We start from the raw sequence: 23937 nt of genomic DNA on the forward strand, positions 1-23937 counted from the left end.
TGTTCTGTCTCTTCTCTCCTGTCCTCCAATCCAACATTTTTTACATACTTTAAGGGTTCACCATGTGCAAATCATGGCAGTAAACTGTCTTGAATTTTACATTTTAGGATTATATTCATCCAGTGGTGACAATGGCGGTAATTAATTTTTTTGAATGATTAAGCACTACTAGGTTTTAGGCTGTGTATCAGTTGATGTTAAAGTAGCCTTTAGAACTTACCTTTGTATGAACTATGGGAGATTACCCGATACAGAATAATTGAAAGCATTAGACATGATATGTATTATTCATGTTTTAAGAAAACATAGCTTTATTGAGGCATCCAATTCTTAAAAAGTCATTAAGTTATTAACAATTTAAAATGCATTTATCCACAAGAAAAATTTTATTACTTAGTTATCGGGACCATCAAAATTACGTGGGAGCAACATATCATGGAATGGCATGTGATCCAAAGTTTGCTGCAGGAATTGCTCTGGTATGCATTTTATTCCCATCTCTTCAGTAATTATATCACATTTTGAAAGTTAATATCCACTTCAAGGAATGAAAGTGTATATAGTGTATCTTCCATGCTGTTTTGAGAAATTTTTATAAAATCCTTCTTTTGATCTTGAAACTCAAATGTTATAATTTTTAAAGATTAATTGTGGTAAAATACACATAAAATTTACCACTTTAACTATTTTTAAGTGTACAGTCCAGTCGTGTTAAGTATATTTACATTGTTGTGAAACAGAGCTCCAGAAATTTTCATCTTGTATAACTGTAACTTTTGTACCCTTTGGCAACAAAGCCCCATTACACACAGCCTCTAACTGCTGGCAACCAACCTCTGCTTCTATGCGTATGATACTTTTAGATTCTGTATATAAGAGGGATCACACAATATTTGTCTTTCTGTGTCTGGCTTATTTCGCCTAACATAATACCATCCAGTTTCATTCATGTTGTTGTAAGTGGCAGGATTTTATTCTTTTTATGGCTGAATAATATTCCATTGTGTGTATGACATTTTCTTTATCCATTCATCTGTCAATGAACACTGAGGTTGTTTTCATACCTTGGCTATTGTGAATAGTGCTGCAATGAACATGACAGTGCAGATATCTCTTCAAGATACTGTCTTCAATTATTTTGGATATATACCCAGAAGTTGGTTTGCTGGATTATATGGTAGTTTTATTTTTAATATTTTGAGGGACCATCAAACTGATTTCCAGAGTGATTGCACCATTTTATAATCCCAACAAATGGTTCACATTATATTCATCACATGAAGATTTTGCCCTATGTTTTCTTCCAGTAGTTTTATAGTTTTGGATCTTACGTTTAGATCGTTATCCATTTTGAGTTATTTTTTTGTATATAGTGTAATATAAGAGTCCAACTTTATTCTTTTGCATGTCAATATCCAGTTTGCCTATCACCGTTTATTGAAGAGATATCTTTTCTCTGTTGAATATTCTTGTTGAAGCGACTGTTCTTTCCCCGCTGTCTGGTCTTGGTACCCTTGTCCTAGGTCATTTGGCAACATGAGTGAGGGTTTAATTTCTAGGTTCTCTTTTCTATTCCAATGAGCTACAGGTCTGTCTTTTTGCCAGTACCACATTGTTCTGATTACGTTAGCTTTATGATATGCTTTGAAATCAGAAAATGTGAGTCCTCCAACTTTGTTCTTTTTCAAAATTGTTACAGTTATTCAGGATCCCTTGAAATTCCATATGAATTTTTAGGTTATTTTTTCTTTTTCTGCCAAAAAATGCTATTGGGATTGTGGTAGGAATTGCATTGAATCTGCAGATTGTTCTGGGTAATAAGGTCATCTTAATATTGTCTTCTAATCCTTGGACTGCAATGTCTTTCCATTTATTTGTTTCTTTTCTATTTTTTTCAGCAATATTTTGCAGTGTTCAATAGACAAGTACTTCACCTCCTTTATTAGGTTTATTTCTAAATATTTTACTCTTTTTCATGCTATTGTAACTAGAATTATTTTCTAAATTTCTTTTCAGATTGTCATTGTTAGTGTATAGAAACTGATTATGTTGATTTTGTATCATGAAATTTGTTTATTAGTTCTAACAGCTTATTTATGTGGAATAGTTGTATATCCTAATAGTAGGTCACTCTAGTTCCTCTCTGTGGGATGCCATCACAGCATGGCTTGATGAGTGGTGCGTAGGTCCGCACCAAGGATCCCAATCAGTGAACCCCAGGCCACCAAGGAAGGGCACACAGACTCAACCACTTGGCCACAGGACTGGCTCCTGAAGTTGTTTTCTTATATTCCTAGTTTCTTGGGTGTTTCAATCACAAAAAGGTATTGAATATTGTGAAATGCGTTTTATGCTTTAATTGAGATGATCATGTGGATTTTATCCTTTATTCTGTAACAATGGTGTATTACATTGGTAGATTTTCTTGTGTTAAATGGTCCTTGTATTCCAGGAATAAATCTCACTTGATCATGGTGTATAATCTTTTCAATGTGCTGTTGAATTTGGTGTGATAGTATTTTGTTGAGGATTTTTGCATCAATATTCATCAGGGATATTGGTCTGTAATTTTCTTTTCTTGTTGAATGTCTGGTTTTCGTATCAAGGTAGTGCTGACCTCATAAAGTGAGTTTGGGAGTATGCCTTCTTCTTCAGTCCTTCAGTCCTGAAAGAGTTTGCAGATTATTGGTAATAATTCTTCATTAAATGTTTGCAGAATTTACTAGAAAAGCCATCAAGTCCTGGGCTTTTCATGGTTGGAAGGTTTACGGTTATTGCTTTAATCTTCTTGCTGGTTATTCATCTGTTCAGATTTTCTGTTTCTTCAGTTTTGATAGGTTGTGTGTTTCTAGGAATGTATCCTTTTCTTCTAGCTTATCCAATATGTTGGCATACACTTTTCATAGTATTCTCTTATAAACTTTTTTTAAAAAATTGTGTCATCAATTGTATGTCCCCTCTTTCATTTCTTATTTAGTTAGTTGAATATTATCTCTTCTTTTCTTTGTTAATCTAGCTGAATTTGCCAATTTTATTGATCTTTTCAAAGAACCAACTCTTCGTTTCATTGATTTCTTTCTATTCTTTCTATTTTATTTATTTCTGCTTTAAAATTTATTATTTCTTTCCTTCTGTTTGCTTGGGGTCACTTTCTTCTTCTTTTTCTAATTCCTTGAGGTATAAAGTTACATTGTTCATTTGAGATCTTTCTTTTTAAACGTATTTGTTTACAGCTCTAAACTTCCCACTTAGCGCAGCTTTTGCTGGATCCCGTAAGTTTGGGTATGTTGTATTTTCATTTGTCTCAAGGTATTTTCTAATTTCCCTCGTGACTTCTTCTTTGGACTCACTGATGTTTAAAAGTATGTTGTTGACATCCCACAGTTTTGTGAATTTTCAAGTTTTCTTTCCTTAATTTCTAGTTTCGTTCCATTGGGATTAGAAAAGATACTTTGTATAATTTCAGTATTTTTAAAGTGGTTAGACTTGTTTTGTTATGTAAGAGGTGATCTATCTGGAGACCTGGAGAATGTTCATTGTGCATTTGAGAAGAACATGTATCCTGCTACTGTTGTCTGGAATGTTCAGTATGTGTCTAGTAGGTCCAGTGATCTATACTGTTAAGTTCTTCATTTACTTATTTATCTTTTGTCTGATTGTTTTGTCCGTTATTAAAAGTGAAGTATCGAAGTCTCCTATTATTATGTTGCCATCTGTTTATCCCTTCAATTCTGTCAAAATCTGACTCATTCATTTAGGAGCTCTATTTTTGGGTACTTAAATATAATTGTTATATATTCTTGGTTAATTCACTCTTTTATCCTTACATAATGTCTTTGTCTCTTTTAACAGTTTTTGACTTAAGGTAATTTTGTTTGATAGTAGTATAGACACCTCTTCTGTCTTTTGGTTACTATTTGCATGGAATATCTTTTTCCATCCTTAACCTTTCAGCCTTTGTGAGTCCTTAGATCTAGAGTGACTGTCTTGTAGACAGCATATAGTTGGATCCTGTTTTTTAATTTAGCCATTTTATGTCTTTTGATTGGAAAACTTAATCCATTTACATTTAAAGTAATTACTGATAGGAAGAACTTATATTGACATTTTGTTAATATTTTCCTCTCTATCTTGTAGCATTTTTGTCCTTCTCCTCCTCTCTTACTACTTTCTTTTGTGTTTCATTTTCTTTTATTGTGACATGCTTTTGTTCCCTTCTCTTTTCCTTTTGTGTATATGATGTAGATATTTTCTTTGTGGTTACTATTGCAATTACTTAAAGCATCTTAATGTTATAATAGTCAGTTTTAAACTGATAGCAACTTAACTTCTATTGCATACAAAAACTCTACTGCTTTACAGCTCTACCTCTCACTTTATGTTATTACATAGACTTTAGTGTTTGGTTTGTGTCCTTTAAATGCTATGCAAGAATTAAAAGTGAATTTATGTACCAAAATTACAATAATACAGGTTACTATATTTGTCCATATAGTTGCTTTTATTAGAGAACTTTATAATTTTGTTTTGGCTTTATAGTGCTATCTAGTACCCTTTCTTTCCAACTTGAAGGCCTCCCTTTAGCATCTCTTTTAGATCAGACCTAATGGTAATGAACTCCATTAACTTTAATTTCTCTGGAAAAATCTTGCTTTGGAAAAAGAAAGTTTTGCTGGGTATAATATACTTGGTTGATGGTTTCTTACAGCACTTTGAATATATCACCCTACACCCTTCTGGCAGTGCAAAGTTTCTGCTGAGAAAGCCACTAGTAATCTTATGGGAGCTCCCTTACATGTGACAAGTCACTTTTCTCTTTCTGCTTTCAAGATTCTCTCTTTGTCTTTGACGTATGACAGCTTGATTATAATGTGTCTCTGTGTGGGTCTCTATGGGTTTCTCCTACTTAGGAACTGTTGTGTTTCTTGAATCTAAATGTTCATTCTCTGCTTCAGATGTATGAAGTTTTTGACCATTATGTCTTCAAATAAGCTCTCTGCCCCTTTCTCTCTTTGCTTTCAGAGACTCATATTGGTCTGGTTGTAGTGTTGATAGGTTCTTTCACTTCCCTTGTTCTTTTTTTCCCCTTATTCTTTCCTTATTATTCTTATTTTTGTCCTCTCACTTCGAATGGCCTATCTTCAGGTCTGATTCTTTCTTCTGCCTGATCAAGTCTGCTTTTGAATCCCTCCAGTGAATATTTTTAGTTCATTTATTATATTTTTCAGCTGGAGAATTTCTGTTTTTAATATTTTATATCTCCTTCTTGATATTTATACCTGGAATTTATTTCACATATGTAAGGCTGATTCAGCATTCAAAAATCAATCAATTTACTTAATCGATCCTATCAATAGGCTAAACAATAAAAATCATATGATCATATCAAAAGAATCATAAAAAGGATTTGACAAAGTCCAACACAATTTATTATTTAAAAAATTGTAGCAAATTATGAATATAAGGGAACTGCCTCAGCTTGAGAAAGAACATCTACAAAAACCTACAACTAACATCACTCAGTAGTGGTGAGAAACTAAATGTTTTCCCACTATGATCAGAAACAAGGTAAGAATGTAGCTTACAACTCCTATTCAGCATCATACTGGAAATGTAAAACACTGACAATACCCAATACTGTGAGGATGTAGAGCAATAGCAACTCTGATTCAGTGTTGATGGGAATGCAAAATGGTACAGCCACTGTGGAAACAGTTTGGCAAATTCTTACAAAACTTGATGTATTCTTACCATATGATCTAGCAATTGTCCTTTTTGGCATTTACCCAAATGAGTTCAAAATTTATGCCCCCCCACAAAACGGCACATGAATGGTTATATCAGCTTTATTCATAATTGCCAAAAATCGGAAGCAACCAAGATGACCTTTAAACAGGTGAATGCATAAACAAGCTTGGGTAAATCCATATAAAGGAATATTACTTAGTGATTACAAAAATGAGCCATCAAGCCATGAAAAGACATGGAGGAAACTTAAATGTATAGTCATTAGTGAAAGACGCCACTCTGAAAAGGCTACATAATGTATTATTCCAACTCTATGATGTTCTGGAAAAGGGAAAACTATGGAGATAATAAAAAGATCATGGGTTGCCAAGGGTTTGTGCCTTAATGGCACTGCTCCTTCTCAAGGGTTTTCTTTTTTTCTTTATTTTTTTGCTAAGACAAAAAAAAGAAGCCATTTGCAAGGTGTTATAGTATTCTGCCTTTGGAAAAAATTAACTTGACTCTCTCTTTTAAAACTATTTCTAAAGTCATACTGATACCAGTTCAACGCTTAAGAATCTGTGTATTTTTTCCAAGTGTTCATTTGAAAAGTAATAGAGTCACTGAAACAATGCTTATTCTTCTCAAAACAATTTTTAAAGTTTATTCAATTTAAATCAGTAACATATAGTAAAAACATATGGTAGCTGTAATTTTATTTTGTTGTATGTCAATGACATTTGGATTAAAAGCACTGTCACTCAAAAGCATAATAAAACTTACCTAATTTTTTCCATATTCCTAATAAAATAATGAGCTGTGGTGTACTAGTTTCTTAAATATGTATTTGCATTTAGGTTGTATGCTCACAAAATTATTGAAAAAATCAAAAGGGTGAAGAAATAACTTAGACAACAAATCTGTTTTTTGTTTTTTGTGTGTGTTTAGTATCCAAAGACGATAACTTTAGATGCATTTTCAATTGTTATGGTACAGTTGCTTGGAATTAATCTAGGATTAACATATGATGACATCTACAATTGTTACTGTCCAGGAACTACATGCATAATGAATCCTCAGGCAATGTAAGGTGTTATTTTTATCAAATCTATGTCTTCTCTTGGGAAATGTTTGTAGTATTCCCTGATATATAGTCTTTTGCAATATAATTTAAGTAAGAATATTTTTATTAAATACATATGTGCCTAAAAACTTATTGAAGAAAATGAGTATTTGATATTGTAGAAAATGTGTTTAGTAGTTCTATATTCAATGTTATAGTATAAAGCGGATGTTGATGATGACTTTCTGGGTTTTCTAGAATCTTCATGTGAAATCCATTCATTCATTCTAAGAATCTGTAATAAGCATCTACTGTGTCCCAGGGATTATGTTAGTTTGTCTTACGAATGGTTGACAAGATAGATATGTCCTAAATATCTTACATTAGTCCTTCAGGGACAGAGAGTTAAAAAATAGGCATAAAAATAAACAAAATATAAATTCTTTCTATAGGTGCCGAGAAAGAAATAAGTAGGGAATACATGGGGAGGAGAAACTTTCTGATAAAGTGCTTTAGGAGAGTTTCTCTGAGGAAATAATTATGTCAGAACCCGAAAGTGAAGGAGTGAATCTGGTCCTGTAAAAAGCTTGTTGAAAACTTTTCAGGGTCAGCAAGTGAAGTGATACTTGGTTGGAAAAAAATTAGAAAAGCTCGACGAACTGAAATAAGGAGATGGAGGGGAGGATAAAAACGAGCCCTCCCCCCCCCCCAAAAAAAAAGAAAGAACACCTGAGACTACAAGGAAGAATGGTTTAGGCCTGGAGAGAAAGTAAAACACAATGAGGCTAAAGCACAACGAGTCAGGGGAAGTCCAGGAGAGGACATAGGAAATGTAGGAGAGAGCGTGATCACAGAGTCCTGATGCGGGACTTGGGATTTTATAATAAATGTAACAAAACACATTGTTATTGATTCATGCAGTGTGGATAGTAAAAATTATCTTGTAAAATGAATGCAAAATATGTCAGTGGGGACAAGAATACAGTAATATTTAAGAAATGATGATTCTCATAATAATCTATAGCAGTTTCATAGATGGAGAGAAAGGGAGATGTCAAGACTTATCTGTAGATTTTTGGATATCACGACATATTAACAGATATTAAAAAGGCAAATATTTTAGGAAAGGTGGAAAATGGGGGGAAATCTTGAGGGGAGTTTATATGTATTAAATTTTGGGTCCTAAATCTTCCATTAGAGTTAAGTGCACAGATGTATAATTCCGGATCTCAAAGGACAAGGGATGTAAAATGTATGAGCCATCAGCATATTGATGGGAATTAAAACCATGAACAGATCATTTAGAAAGAAGGTGAAAAGAGGTGCCTTAAGATGTAGCTTTGTCTACTTCCCATATTTACAGGCTGAGTTATTGAGGAAAAAGTGATATGGAGTAAAAAGGAACAGTAAGGAAGAAAATTTTAGGACAAGAACCAAGATAGGATGGAGTCTTACCTCGGGAGGAATGTGTTTTAAGAATAAGGGAGAGGCTGGAAGTCAGATGGTAAAAGTATCAGCATGGTATTTTAGCCTCCCCCAATTCTCTCACAAAACAGAGAGTAAAACGATGAAAGCAAACATAAAGCAAAGACATATTCCACACGTTTCCCAAACTGGAATGCACCAAGGATACTAGCAGGTGGGGCCAATCCACTGACAAAATAAGACCTGCGTGAAGAAAGTAGCTGTGTAGGAGAATGAACAAGGAACACAGTGGAACCTCTACAAAACATACAGACCTGGGAACTCAGACATCATTGACTAATCTACATCCCAAAAAGTGATCCCCTGAGACTGAAATATCAGTAAGCTCATACATTACAGGAGGCAGATTTGGTGGGGATATTGTAAATTGTAGGTGAGAGCCAAGGGACTGCGAACATTTCTTAAGATGCTGGTATGGCCTTGGTCTCTGACCTTAAAAAGTCCAGTAACAATGAGCACATGTGTCACCCAGATTGTGTTTTTAAAATACTATTCTCCACTAAAAGGAACGGGAGCACCTTGGAGAAATGATTTATTCCACTGCCAACACAGAGAAAATACAAGCGAGCCTGGAACATCATGTGTCAGAAAATAAGGAAGTGTTCAAAGAATTATGGAGATTTGTCGAAGGAAAACCAAAACCTGAAGAGCTCCCAATAGCCAAATCTGGGACAATTTGAGTGTCGTAAATAATAGTTATAATAATGGATTATAATCCATTTAGTACAATAGGAAAATATGATTCCATATTCATATAAATGCATGAATGAATGAATTGAAAATGTAATTATGAAAGGGATATTTACATACAACCAAAGTACCTTTCTCCAAATATTTTTTTTATTGAGGTGACATTGGTTTATAACATTATATACATTTCAGTGGTACAGCATTATATTTTGATTTCTGTGTAGATTACATCATGTTCACCACCCAAAGACTAATTACCACCCATCACCACACACATGTGCCTAATCACCCTTCTCTCCCCTCCTTCCCCTCTGATAACCACCAATCTAATCTCTGTATCTATGTGTTTGTTTGTTGTTGTTATCGTTTTTAGCTTCTATTTAAGAGTGAGATCATATGGTATTTGACTTTCTCTGTCTGACTTACTTCACTTAGAGTAATACCCTCAAGGTCCATCCATGTTGTCACAAATAGCAAGATCTCATCTTTTTTTATAACTGAGTAGTATACCATTGTGTATATATACCACATCTTCTTTATCCATTCATTCCTCACTGGGCACTTAGATTGATTCCAAGTCTTGGCTATTGTGAATAATGCCGCAGTGAACATAGGGCAGCAAATATCTTTACACGTTTGTTTTCATGTTCATTAGACATATACCTACTAGTAGAATTCCTGGATCATATGGTAGCTCTATTCTTAATTTTTTGAGGAATCTCCATTCCGTTTTCCACAGTGGCTGCGGCAGTTTGCTTTCCCATTAGCAGTGTATGAGAGTTCCCTTTTCTCCACACCCTCTCCAACATTTGTTATTTCTTGTTTTGTTAATTCTGACAGGCATGAGGTGATATCTCATTGTAGTTTTGATTTGCATTTCCCTAATAATTAGTGGTGTTGAACATTTTTTCATGTGCCTGTTGGCCATCTGTACATCTTCTTTGGAAAAATCTCTGTTCAGATCTTTTGCCCATTTTTTAATTGAGTCGTTTGGTTTTTTGTTGTTGAGATGGATGAATTCCTTATATATTTTGGATATTAACTCCTCATCAGATATGTGGTTTGCAAATATCTTCTCCCAATTGTTAGGTTGTCTTTTCATTTTGTTGATGGTTTCCTTTGCTGTGCAGAAGCTTTTTAGTTTGATGCAGTCCCATTTGTTTGTTTTTTCTTTTGTTCCTGTTTCCTGTGAGACCTACTATTTGAAAAGATACTGCTAAGATAGATGTCAAAGAGAATGCTGCCTATATTCTCTTCTAGAAGTTTTATGGTTTCAGGTCCTACATTCAAATCTTTAATCCATTTTTAGTTAATTTTCACGTATGGTGTAAGATAATCATCTACTTTAATTCTTTTGCATGTGACTGTCCAGTTTTCCCAACACCGTTTATTGAAGAGACTTTCCTTTCTCCATTGTATGCTCTTGGCTCCTTTGTCGACAATTAGCTGTCCATAGATGTATGGGTTTATTTCTGGCCTCTCAATTCTGTTACATTCACCTATGTTTCTGTTTTTTTGGTAGTACCATGTTGTTTTGATTACTAGAGCTTTGTATTATATTTTGAAATAAGGGAATGAGATACCTCCTGCTTTGTTCTTTTTTCTCAGGATTCCTTTGGCTATTCGCGTCCTTCTGTTATTCGATGAAAACGTTAGGATTCTTTGTTCTCTTTCTGTGAAAAATGTCATTGGAACTTTGATAAATAATGCATTGAATCTGTAGATTGCTTTAGGGAGTACGGACATTTCGACTACGTTAGTTCTTCCAATCCAAGTGCACTGAATGTCTTTCCATCTCTTTATGTCTTCTTCAATTTCATTCAACAATGTTTTATAGATTTCAGTGTACAAGTCTTTACCTCTTTGGTTAAATTTATTCCTAGGTAGTTTATTATTTTTCTTGTAATTGTAAATGGGATTTTATTCTTAATTTCTCTTTCTGCTACTACGTTGTTAGTGTATAGAAGTGAAACTGATTTTTGTATGTTGATTTTGTGTCCTTCAACTTTATTCATTTATTATTTGTAAAAGTTTTTTGGTGGATTCTTTAGGGTATTCTATATATAAAATCATATCATCTGTAAATAGTGACAATTTCACTTCTTCCTTTCCAATTTGGATATCATGTTCGCATTTTACTCTTAACGGTTTCAGCAAACAAAATTTATTTTTTGGACTATGTTTGTATTATTTCTCTAAATTTGAGACTGTTATAAAATTAAATAAAAACCCCTTAAACAGTATGCTTAGAAGTATAGAAATATTTTAAAAAGTCAAAAAAGTAAAAAGAATCTACGGCTTATACATTTTATATACTTAACATTGAGATATTTCAATTGATTAATTTTGTTACCAAAGAACAAATAACCCTGATTTTTTATTAACATAATCTATCTTCTTTTATTCCTTCAGTTTTTCACACAAATTTTTAGTATGTTTTATTTTCATATAAATAATTAGTGCTTCTTGTTATAATGATTATAATTATGATGTTGACAATAATTAAAATAATAAGACTGACTTAGAGCTTTTTGTGTGCCAAGCACTGTTGTGTTTTAATATATTCTAACTCATGTCATCTCAACTTCCTCTACATGCTAGATGTCTTTTATATCAAACTACGATAGAAATGAACTTATTGCTTTTATCTGCAACTTGTATTAAAAATAGAAGCACTCACCCTTCCTTCTTGGCTCTTCTATAAGTGAATAATAGTACAGAATTCACAGCACTTTACTGAAGAGTGTTACTTTGGTACTGATTGTATTCCATTCATCTGAGGATTATGATTTCATTTTAGACGCTCCCATGGTGTAAAGTTTTTTAGCAGTTGCAGCGTGAATGAATTTAAACATGTGGTTTCACAGCCTCAATTTGAATGTCTTCAGAATCAAACAGTTTCAAAAGTGGTTTACCAAGAAAAATCTTCAACTTGTGGCAATCAGGTTTTGGAACAATTCGAGGAATGTGATTGTGGAAGTGTAGAGGTTAGTAACAAAAATTGATAGCTTATTTAAAGTCTTGCTTTTGTGTTTCTCATGTAGTCTTATAAATATGGGTGTGGTATAAAAGGGGAGGACGTTTTTTGCAAATGCTGCACTATTTTATCAGACTTCTAAGATAGGGAGATGGGGGCATGTGATAACTGACTCATCCTGGATTTGAAGCATTTGAAGAGTAACTATGGGGTAAGTGTAGCATGGATTAAAGAAATAGATTTTCTTCATTGTGTAACTGTTAAAAGTAATAACCACCTTTCTTTATCATAAACATCAGTACCATTAGTAGTATAATCATCACCTAAATCATCTCCTGAATTCCTCCAAGGTGACTGCGTCTGTTCACTAAGTTATTAAATGTATGTTGTTGTTTACTGCCTCACCTTTTAGTTTTAGTCCTTGCATCCAGGGTAGCTTCATTTATTTTAACTTGCTTTCACAAAATTCAATTAGTCATAATCCTTCCTTTGTAATTGCTATATTTAGCTTTCTGCACATATCTTTTTTTTTTCAGTTGTTCTTGGTAAGACAACTAATCATTGAATTTTGTTGTGACTGCCTTCATATGCTTATGTGTGATGATTTTTTGGAATGTTCCTTATTTACTTGGGAAATTGAAAGCTCTTTAATTGTTAGGAACAAAAGTCTGCATAACGTGATTACATCATAACTTTTAAGTGAGTGACTCAAATCTGTATTTTTACTGATTTTGATTGCCTGGCCTCTCAGTACTTGAAAAATAGTATTGATATTTCCAACTATACAGTTGGATTTGCCTAATTCTCACTATAATTTACTCACTTCATGCTTTATATATTTTGAAGCTGTTTTATATGACGCAAATTTATTTACAATAGTTATATCTTCCTAGAAATTTTCTTTTACCTTCAAATACTGAATCTCTTTATCTCTAATGTTGCTTTCTGTTTTAAAGTCTATTTTGCCGGTCATATCTATATATCTCTTTCTATATCTACACACACACTAGCTTGCTTTAATTAGTATTTCCCTGATATTTCTCTATTCACACTTAGTTTTTCTGTACTATTAAGTTCGATATCTACATTGGGTTTTAATTTCTTATTTAATTTGTTTTTGATTTACAAGATTATTCCCTTAAACGTTATTGTGATTAAATTTTTGCATATTGTTTTAATTAGCTAAAACACATAGTTCATTCAGATTTCCTTTATTTTTACCCAGTAGCCTTTTTCTGTTCCAGGATCTCCACCAGGATACCTTGTTACATTTATTTGTTATAACTCCTTATGCTCCTCTAGACTGCATACTTTTAAAATTTTATTTGTCTCAAAATTTATAATTTTTATGTGTATTTTGCCACATTTCTTTTTTAATTGAACTTTTGCTCATTTCTTTTGATCTGTGTGTTTTGTTTTCCTTTCTTCCACTATTTCTTTCAGTGATTTAGTGGATATGTACTTTTTATTTCCCTTTACTGATTATCCTTGAATTTTTACCATACTTTTTAAAGGTTTAACCATATCTGAGCCACCTTCCCCCAAAATAGCATGGTTTACAACTCACTTAGCTTACATAACATTTTTGTAAATATTTCATTTCAGTCATCTTTACTCTTTACATTAGAAAGTACTCTGAAGACTTTATTCAGAAAGTAGTGGCTTTATTTTATCTACCGTTCCTTTTATTTATTAGCATTTTTTATTTTGACATGTCAACGTTTCCTTCTGAAATAATTTCCATTTGAATTATATTCTATTTCTTAAAATATGCTTTAGGGCAATTCTCTTGATAGGACAGTTCTCTGCCCACTTTTGTTTAACAATAAATATTTATGTCATTCTCATTTTTTAATTATGATATATAATATGCATGAAATATAAACATGAATTGTTGATGAAGAGTGCAATGAGTATACACTTAACAAGCACCTGAATAATTTGCACTCAGGTCAAAACAAACCTTACTTCTGACAAAGAAGTTCTCTGTGTGTGCCTTTGCAATCACATGCCCCTTCCTTCCAACCATTGCTTAGAACTTAGTGTAATCATTTCTGTGTTTTACTCTTCATCATAGTTTTTCCTTCCTATTTTTACTCCTTATACAATATAGTTTGGTTGACTGTTTTATGCTTTTATATAATTTTCAATCCTGTGGTTTATATCACTTGGTGACTTGGTCTTTCACCCAATATTGTACTTCAAAAGTTCATCAATTTTTGAGTGTAGCTATAGTCCAATTGTTTTGATTGCTTTTAGTGTTAATTTTATGAATACAATAGTTTATTATGCATCAATGAAAATTTGTTATTTTCAATTTTTGACTATTAAGACACTTGCAATTATGACTTTTCTTGCACATGTCTCCTGCTGCACATGTGCCTGCAGTTCTCAGGCTGTATACCAAGAAGTGAATGTGCCATGTTATGAGGTATTTAAGTGAATATAACTTTGAATTGAGGATATCTTACTTACTTTGGGTTTTCTTATGCTTGAATAGTCTTTTCATGTCTTACCCACATTTTCCTGTCATTTAATCAGCATTCACTCCTGTGAATTGTCAGCAATTTATCATCAATATAGTAGAAGGCTCAGAGGTATGCTGTTTCTCCACTAAACTAAGTTCTTTTGGTGGAGACAAGTCTTTGAAGAGGACCCCCAGAGATCTAGTAGTTTAGTTGCAGCAGTAGGTGGGCTACTTTTGTTTCTTATGAGTGGAAAGCCTCCTATTTGTGGAGTTTACAAGCGTCAGAGGCCAATCTCTTATAGTGGAACTTTTGGGGGTTTACCCACCCGTTTGAATTGGATTTTATAAAGGACTTTTAACAGAATGGGAATATTGGAATCAAACCTTTTTTTCACTTAACTATGGGATAAAGTGCTTTGATTTCAAATTCCAGGAACCAGTGAACCTCAAGGGAAATTCAGGGCCAATGGATGAAATCAGCTGTGAAGGTGGTCAGAGATGCCTGCAGTTGCATGGAGTCCTAATCAGATACAGTGCCCAATGGCAGGACCTTCTTTTCACCCTCACTCCTTTTATCCTGAACTACTTTCAATGCTTCTTCTTGCTGAGCTCCACCTACTGCCATAGAAACTTAGCTGCTTTTGTTTGTAACTCAGTATAGTAGTGGATCAAGAAGGTTATTTGGATGGTAGTCTGTTTTCATCCAGTTATACTTAAATGGCATGCAGTGCAAAGCAAACAAGTTTCTCAGTGCAGGTCATTATAAAAATGTTATAATTGTGACAGGATATCTACACACTCAATAGTATTTTACAAGAATTGGTATAATCTAGAGATGACACATCCTTGTGGAAGTCCAGAACAGCAAACTGTGCTCTAAGCCTTACCTGATAAAATTGAAATGGATTTGGTCAACTTCCCAGAACTGTATAAAAAGTATTAGCAATACCCAGTGTTTATCTATGTGTGTGAAAACCTAGAAAAAATTTATCAAATCCACAAAGACTAGCAAAAGAACAAAAATATTTGAAAGGCATAAAAGACCAGACTAATAGCCAGATTAGTTAAAATATTTAATAAGCTTAAACATACAACATACATATTTGTAGAATATATTTCTGGGCTACAAAATCCTAAAAATAATGACATTTTTTTAGTGTGGTACTAGGATTTCAGAAAAATTGAGCAGATAATGCAGCAAGTTCTGTTTACCTGCCCCACTCTCTACCTCAACTCCAGCACACAATGTTCCTATTATTAACATCTTGTATTTGTGTGGTACATTTATACAATTAATGAGCCACTATTGATACATTATAATTCAATTCAGTAGTTTACATTAAGGTTCACTCTTTGTGTTATACAATTCTACAGATTTTGATAAATTCCTAATGACATGCATTGACCATTACAGTATCATGCAGAATAGTTTTACCACCCTAAAAAATCCCCTTCAGTTCACATATTCAGCTCTCCTTCCTTTTTCTCTAACTCCTACGTCTCTGATTCATTTTGAGTTGATTTTTGTGAAAAAGGAAAGATCTGTATCTAAGTTCTTTTTTAGAATTAGAATCTGTGGGAGACCCAAAACCACAATTACTCCTCTAAGCCGTATACCTGAATGTTTACCCAAAGAAATCATAAAATAATAAATGACTATTGTTGTTTGAAGCCATTAAGTATTTGTTCTGCAGCAATAGATGACACATGCCACTTTATGTGTATTGCTCTATACTTCACAAAAATGTTCACGTTTCCTCTAACGGTGGTTGGAATTTTTCTACAATTTATATTTACATATGCAATCCAGCTGTAATTTATTGTTATATATATTATATAGATATCAAATTGAACAATCACAATTTACTTAAGGACGATACTTCCTTCACTGCTCTGAATCATAATTTTAGTATAGATCAAGTGAACATTTGTTTTCCTACTCTTGTGCCAACATTACACTATCTTAATCACTGTAGATTTTTATTAATTCATGGAATATGATATTACATATTCCCCATCATTGTTTTTCTAATTCATGATTGTCTTGAATATTCTTGGCCCTCTGCTATGAATTTCTGGTTCGTCTTTTCAGTTTCTGCCAACAAAAAGATCAAAAGATGTTTCACTGAATCTTTAGATAAATTTGAGTTAGGATAAAATGGAGGTATATTGCCTGCGAGATGCACATGAATCTTTGGGGACCAGATAGTGAAATGTGGTAGAATAACCCTCAAAGTTTCCCATGTTCTAATCCCCATAACTTGCAAATATCTTACCTTACATGGCAAAAGCGATTTTGAAGATAAGATCAAGTTAAGGATCTTGAGCAGGGGAGATATCCTATATTATCCAGGTGGGCCCAATGTAATCACAAGGGTCCTTATTAGGGGCATGCAAGCAGGTCAGAGTCAGAGGATATGTGACAATGATATTTGAAGATGCTAGACTCTGGTTTTGAAGATGGAGAAAGTGTCCATGAGCCAAGGAATGCAGGTGGTCTTTAGAAGCTGGAAAAAGCAGCAAAATAGACTTTTCTCTAGAGCTTCTAGAAGGAATGTAGAACCCACGGCATCTTGATTTTAGTCCAGTAAGACCCCTTATGGACTTTTGACCTGCAGAACTGTAAAAGAATGCCTGTGTGTAGTTTTAAGCCACTCAGCTTATGGTAATTTTCTACAGCAGAAATAGTAAATGAATACAAGACTGAGCCAATTCAGTGTCCCTTTTATGGACAAACTCCTTGAATGGATTTAAATATTTCCAGCCAAACAGACTGCAGTTTTGGTGAAAGAACAACAATTTGGCTATCATAGCAAACCTAGATTTAATACATTGGCCTACTTTGGGTGAAATCATTTCTGCCAAGACATTTGTAGCAATCTCAGCAGCAATATTTTCCTGACATGAGATCGATTCTTGCCAATTCTTAGGAGACAGAAAGTGGAGATTATTAAAGTGAGGGAAACCTAAGTGCCAGAAGGGACCTGTAGAAGGAAATCTATATTATGAAGTGTTCAAAGGAACAGCTCATGGTTTTCATCAAGAGGGTCATGAGATGATACATCCAGCAATCAGAGTAGTAGCTATGGACCTGAGGAAAGCATACAGAAGAGTTTTGTTTTTCCTTCGGTAGGAAGTGCAGAACTCCTGATCCAATAAAATGTGACTAATGGGAACCACATCAGTGTTGAAAAGTTTATCTTTGGCAGCAGCTGTCTGCCTCTAAAGTCAACAAGTCTCGGGTTAAGGTTTCCTTATAGAATGGGTTTCCAGTCCTTAGGTTAAGGCAGCGGTGATAGTCTGGGGCAAGATCACCAAAGCATTCTGAATTGACAGGGCCAGGCCAAGTGTCTTGTGGGAGCCAAGAGTTCAATTGTCCCTCTTCTCACCCTTGGCCTGCCAGAGTCTATCTAAGATGTTCCTTCTCCATCTGCCAGAGTTGTTGCTCTTGTTCCATAGTCATGAGGTCAGTATGACCAGCATCTACAGTAAGATGCTCTTTTCCCATCCTCACCAGGGCAAACCAAACCATTCAGCTGGGTTCATCCTTAAGTAGTTTAGTAGTTTATTTCTTGTATATCTTGTACCATCTTAGAACATCTCCCATCCATTGATATGTGAACCACAGCAGGATCACCTTGGGAGTTTTGACCTCTTAGCCGTGATCATTTTTATCCATTATCACCTTGATCCAGCAAGCAAAGCTGGCAGTAAAAGAAGCACCGTGTTTGTGTCTACCACTCCCTGGTTCTTATCTGCTACCTTTCAGTCTCAGTAGCCTGGCATGTTGGGGTAGACACGGGGAATAAATAACAGAAAAACAGGAGGTTTAATAATGTGGTTTGGTTCTTTTAGAGTCAGTCTGGATTTCCTTCTGAATCTAATTACTTCCAGGGAATTGCCACATTTAGAGATGATACTGCCTGTCTTAAGTGTGTGCTGCACTGAGAGATAAGCCTTGATTCTCCACTTACTTTTTTCAACTTCTCTCATAAGTACATTTCATCTTTTAATGGCACCTGCTGCTGGTGCACAATGTGGTCATGTAATGTTCAGTGACTACCTCAGCCAGTTGCCCAATGCTAAGTATTCTTGGCTCTAAAAGTGGCACCATTGTCTGACTGGATGTGTAATATTGCCCATTTAAGAGTCCTTGACTAGTATGACTAAGATCCACTGTGCAGAAAGAAATTGCTATATGATACCTGGAAAAAGTTTCTCTTACAGTCAATGCCAAACAGTACCCTTGACAGGAGAGTAAGGGCCTACAAGCTGTATTAGCAAGCACTAGCCATGTCCATTGCTCTGGGATATGTGCCCCAGATTTTCCATGTCACTTGACTGTAGATGGTAGAACAGGCACATTTGCCGGTCTTCCTTGATCCCATGTGCTGGAAACACTAGGTCTTGTTTTGGGGTCCAGTCTGGATTATAAGTGGATTGCAACAGTCTTCAAACACCCAGGTGTATTATAAATTGTGTATGATATCTGAACATGGCCAACACATGGATTTCTTTTCCATTTTTCCTAGAGGTTTTTAAGATTAGCAGTTTATCTTTTTCTTTCTCTTTTTTAATTTTACAGGTTAAAGTATTGTTTTCTGGGTGTCAACCCACATGTTTGCTAAAGACTTTACTTGAGTGGTGGGCCCTTGTATCTTGAATTAGTTCTCCAGCCTTTTTCACTTTGATATTGGACCATTTCATCTTGGGCAATTTGTGCACTGTCTCTAGTTTTTCCAATTAAGATGATGTCACCAATATAGTGGTAATAATACAGTTCTTATCCAATTCCAACTTTCTCAAGCTCTCAGAATATCCAGCGATAGCAAATCACATGGAAATTTATTGTAACCCAAGCTACATGAGGCAAATGCAAACTGATTATGATCCTCTGGGTGTAGTGGGATGCTAAACAAAGACCTTACTAATGTCCACCAACACACTCTAGATGCCTACAGTCTGTGATTATGATAATATCTGAAACTGCCCTTGTCATTGGGGCCACTGCCATATTTGACTTGCTGTAAGCCACCGTGAGGCACTGCGCACTACTGGCCTTTTTTGCTGGTCAAATAGATTTATTATAAGATGCTAGATTTCTTTGAATATCCCTCCCTCTGTTGTCTCCTTGATCAAGATAGTGACCTCCTTTCCAGCTCTCTTTTCTCCTCAACAAGCCCCTATTACTTTCTCTCTCCCCACTTAGCCCAGTATCTTGTGCTGCTTCACAATAAGGATATGGATAGGTCAAGGGAGCTACATGGTATTCCAGTTGTATACTCATCCCACTATCATTGTCCAAATTGTAGCATTTCCCCATTGAGAACATCTCTTTAGATCCAGAGAAATATTGAAAGCACATAAAATATCTATTCCCACCATATATTCAGTAATATTGGCTACAACTACTAGAGTATGTGTTGGCCCCAGAGGGCCCACCAGAAATTTATATGATTCCATTTTCTAATTTGAAAGTATTTCTGAATCCAGTAAGAATATTCTTTCAAACTCATCCCTGGGAAATTTCCGGTATCATAATGGATTGTGCTGCAGTGCCCAGGAGAGATGAAATGGCTTGGCCACTTCATTATCATCAGTTCTCCAACACACCTTGACCAGTATATATGGTTTTCATTCATATGAATGAAGCTATTCATCCTTGTCTTGTTTGTTTTTGAAGGAGGTAAAATCTGTGTACAGAGAAGGTGCCAATCCAAATGGCATCATGTCACATAGGGGATCAAGACCCTCTTGTCTTCCTGTTGCTTGCCCACAGTAAGTACAAAGGAAGGCAGGAATATTCCCTGGCCACAACCCAAATCTTCAAGTACCAGGGCTCTTCTCTAGCCCAGTAGTGAGAGAGAATGTTTCCAAAGGGCAGACCATCAATTTCCTCATTAAATTTTCTCTGGTTTAACATCCAGATCTACATGGCCTTATGATGTAGACTTGAACTATTGGTTTGTTTCTTTTTATAGCCCTTGTCTTGCAGGAAATTTTGTTTAGCTTTTTCCGAGGCTTTGTCCATTCTGGGGATTTCATTGCCCAGTTCCTGGATACTTTTTTCAGAGATTATTCCTGGTACACCAGAGGAGGTTCAGTTGTCTCTGATATCCTGATTGCACCATTTGGACAAACGGATCTGATCGGGTGACTATTTCATCATCTGGGCCTTCTTAGTCTTCATTAAGAATCCAGGATGGAGTCACAGTGGAACAAAGAGAAGTGGAAGCTTGCTCCACTGGATTCCAAGGGTATTTACTGGAAAATGGGAATTCATCTTGGGTAGGCCACTGTTTTATTATGACTGTAAAGACCTACTGCAATCAGCCCCAGTAGGTCTTTACATTCTCTTACTCCATGTCCATTTCATTAGCCAGAGTGATTATTGACCAGTGGTGCTTAGAGCATGAGGTTGGTTCTTAAGTGACCAAGTGACTTCCCAGCCTTGAAATCCAGCAAAACTTCTGTAGATCCCTAATATGCTAGTTGGATGAGCCTAGGTTTTATGATTTCACCATGCTTTTGCTTAAGTATAGCTCTAATTTTTTTCCTTTCTCTTGCATTATAAGAATGTATCTCAGTAAATTCTGGAGTGACTAACTGCTCTTGATCACCAAGTATTTTTATACCTATAGTTGTGGCCACCAGCAGAATATAAGTAGTTTTACTTTCTTGATAGTGTAGGTGAGTAAACAATAACCGTGATACACTTTCTTTAGTATTACAAGACCACACCTCCACACTGATGGAACTCATCAAGAGCCTCAACAACCATTTGCCCTCATTGTCACTGAAGACTTCAGTGACCAAGTCTGCTTCTGCCTGCTATACCTGGCCATAGGACCCATCTCTCTTTGTATCCACATAGGCATTGTGACCTTGTCTTTTGTTTTCAACACAAGGACTTACAATGTGTCTAAGTGGTCTTCGTTATATTTATTTATATTTGTTTTCCTTCTGACTTCCTGAGTTTTTTGGAGTACCATAGTACCATTTATAGTACCACAGAGAGTTCTCCTCTACCTCCTCCAAGTCAATTCCATAAGTATCTAAGCTTCTAAAGTCTGTCACAACTCATTATTTTTGCCCACTATTGAACTTCATATAAATGAATCATAGCTTATGGATTCTTTTTGATTCTGGTATTTTTGCTTTACATAATATTTTTGATATTCATTCATATGCTTGAATGTATATGTAGTTCACTGGTATTTATTGTAGTGTAGTATCTTTTTGTATGGATATACCATAGTGTATTTATCCATGCAACTATTAATGAGCATTTAGGTTGTTTTGGGTTTGGAGTATTATGAAAAATACTTCCGAAGAACATTCATGTCCAAATCTTTGTGTGGACTTAGGTTTTCATTTCTCTTGGCTAAATATCTAGGAGTAGAATTACTGGGTTATATGTTAATTTATTATTACACTTACAACAAAATGTCAAACTGCTTTCCAAAATAATTGTCATATTTTACATTCCAACCAACTGTGTATGAGAGTGACAGTTGTTCCTTATCCTCACTAATTGTTGTTATTGTCAGTCTTTTTCATTTTAGTCATTTGAGTGTGTACTGGTATCTCTTTGTGGTTTTAATTTGTCTTTCCCTGATAACTAATTATATTGGACAGTGTTTCATGTGATTATTGGACATTCATATGTCCCTTTTTTAAAGTGTCTGTTCAAATATCTTGTACACTTTTATGGGATTGTTTTTCTTTTTATTGTGTAGTTATAGCAATTCTTAATATACACGATATACAAGCTCTTTGCCAGATTTTTCTCCCAGTATGTGGCTTGACTCTGTATTTTCTTAATGATGTCTTTCAATGAGTCAGAGTTTTTAATTGGATGAAATCCACCTTATCATATTTTTTTTATGTATTACGCTACTTGTATCCTATCTATCCCAAGATTATGAAGCTTTCTCATAAGTGTTATTCTAGAAGTTTACTGATTTTTAGCTTTTATGTATATGTCTGTTATCCATTTTGAGTAATTTTTATAGGTTAAGGATCAGGGTATATTTTCCCCATATAGATAGTCTATTGTTCTAATGCCACTTGTTGAAAAGACTATCCTTTTCCCCTTGAATTACCTTGATACTTTTATTGAAAAACAATTTACCACATACTAAGTTGTGTTCCGTTGATCTGTGTATCTATCCTTGCACCAATTCCAGCTCTCCTTACCCTAGCTCATAAAATCAGGTAAAAGATATCCTCATCTTTTGTACTTCTTTATCAAGATAGATTTGGCTTTTTTAAGTCTTTGCATACCTATGCAAAATTTAAAATCAACTTTTCCATTTCTACCCCCACCAAAGAACACTTTGCTGGAATTTCGGGAGTTTTTGAATCTATAGATGAATTTGTGCACAATTGACATATTCATAATTTTGTGATTTTCCAACTATGAATATAGTATATTGTTCCATTTATTTACATGCCTTTAATTACTTAAATTTAATTCTAAGTATTTCATATTTTTTAATGTTATTATAGATTATTTACATATTTTAAAATCTCAATTTCCAGTGTTCTTTGCAGGCATATAGAAATAGGATTAAATCATGAAAGTTATTGATTCCTCCTTTAGCTAGTTTAAAAGTACTTTGAATGATTGATTCACACTTTGGAAAATTCTTGCAAAATGTCTAAATCAAAATTATTAAATAATCCCAATGAGTATATGAAAAGATATATGCTTCTTGAGTTTGTTCCAGAAATAGAGAAACATTTCAGTATTTTTCAGCCTATATCATTAAATTAACAAAGAGAAAAAAAATGATAAGATATTGGAGAACATTTTGATATTGAAGAACATTTGATATTGATATTTGATATTGATATTCAATTTGATATTGAATAATATTGAAGAACATTTGATAAAATTTGGACTACTAGGAGTAAAGGAATGTCCTTTTGATTTCTATAATTTCTCAATGATAAACCACAGCTGCCTATTTTACAAAATTCTGGCTTCCATCCCTCCAGTGATGGGATTCTATACCTAGACCACAAGTCATTAAAAGTCTATTTCTAAGCCTGGCATTTAGATAGATTTCCATTATACATTGAGTTTTGTCAAATCATACTCTCCACTCTAGGCTCTCTCTTTGATTTCAGCCTTTGGAAATTTCCCTTTTGTGTTATTTATTTTTGCTTTTTTCTCTCCAACATTAATATTTAGTGTGTGTTCAATCTTCTATCTTTACTAAATACTTTAGATAATTCTTTACTAAAATATTTTTTTGAAGCAGAGCACACCTCTTAATATTGAATTATGAAAATTGAAAAAAAGAATATTATCTGACTCCTGTAAATATAAAAATGTATTATATAGTAATAAAGTTTTGATATGCTTTAATAATACAATAACTGTGCAGTTAGTATAATTGAAGACATTGTATCTAATTTTATATAGAATATTACAAGATAATCCAGGTATTACAAAAAATCAGGAACAGATTATTATTCTATAAATGCAACTGATAAATTTAACTAGTCTTTTTGGAAAAA

At 34.3% G+C, this 23937-nt stretch overlaps 1 protein-coding gene across 1 annotated transcript in view; it reads left to right on the plus strand.

Annotated features, from left to right (window-relative positions):
- LOC103554298 (A disintegrin and metallopeptidase domain 3-like) overlaps nt 1-23937 on the plus strand; it is a 98034-nt gene that overhangs the window by 45716 nt on the left and 28381 nt on the right. Inside the window, exons 10-12 of the mRNA XM_070598807.1 lie at nt 398-479; nt 6676-6812; nt 11766-11952. Coding sequence (XP_070454908.1) covers nt 398-479; nt 6676-6812; nt 11766-11952 — 406 coding nt within the window. The remainder of the gene's footprint in view (nt 1-397; nt 480-6675; nt 6813-11765; nt 11953-23937) is intronic.

The sequence above is a fragment of the Equus przewalskii genome, chromosome 28, assembly GCF_037783145.1.
Source record: "Equus przewalskii isolate Varuska chromosome 28, EquPr2, whole genome shotgun sequence".
Classification (NCBI taxonomy): Eukaryota; Metazoa; Chordata; class Mammalia; order Perissodactyla; family Equidae; genus Equus; species Equus przewalskii.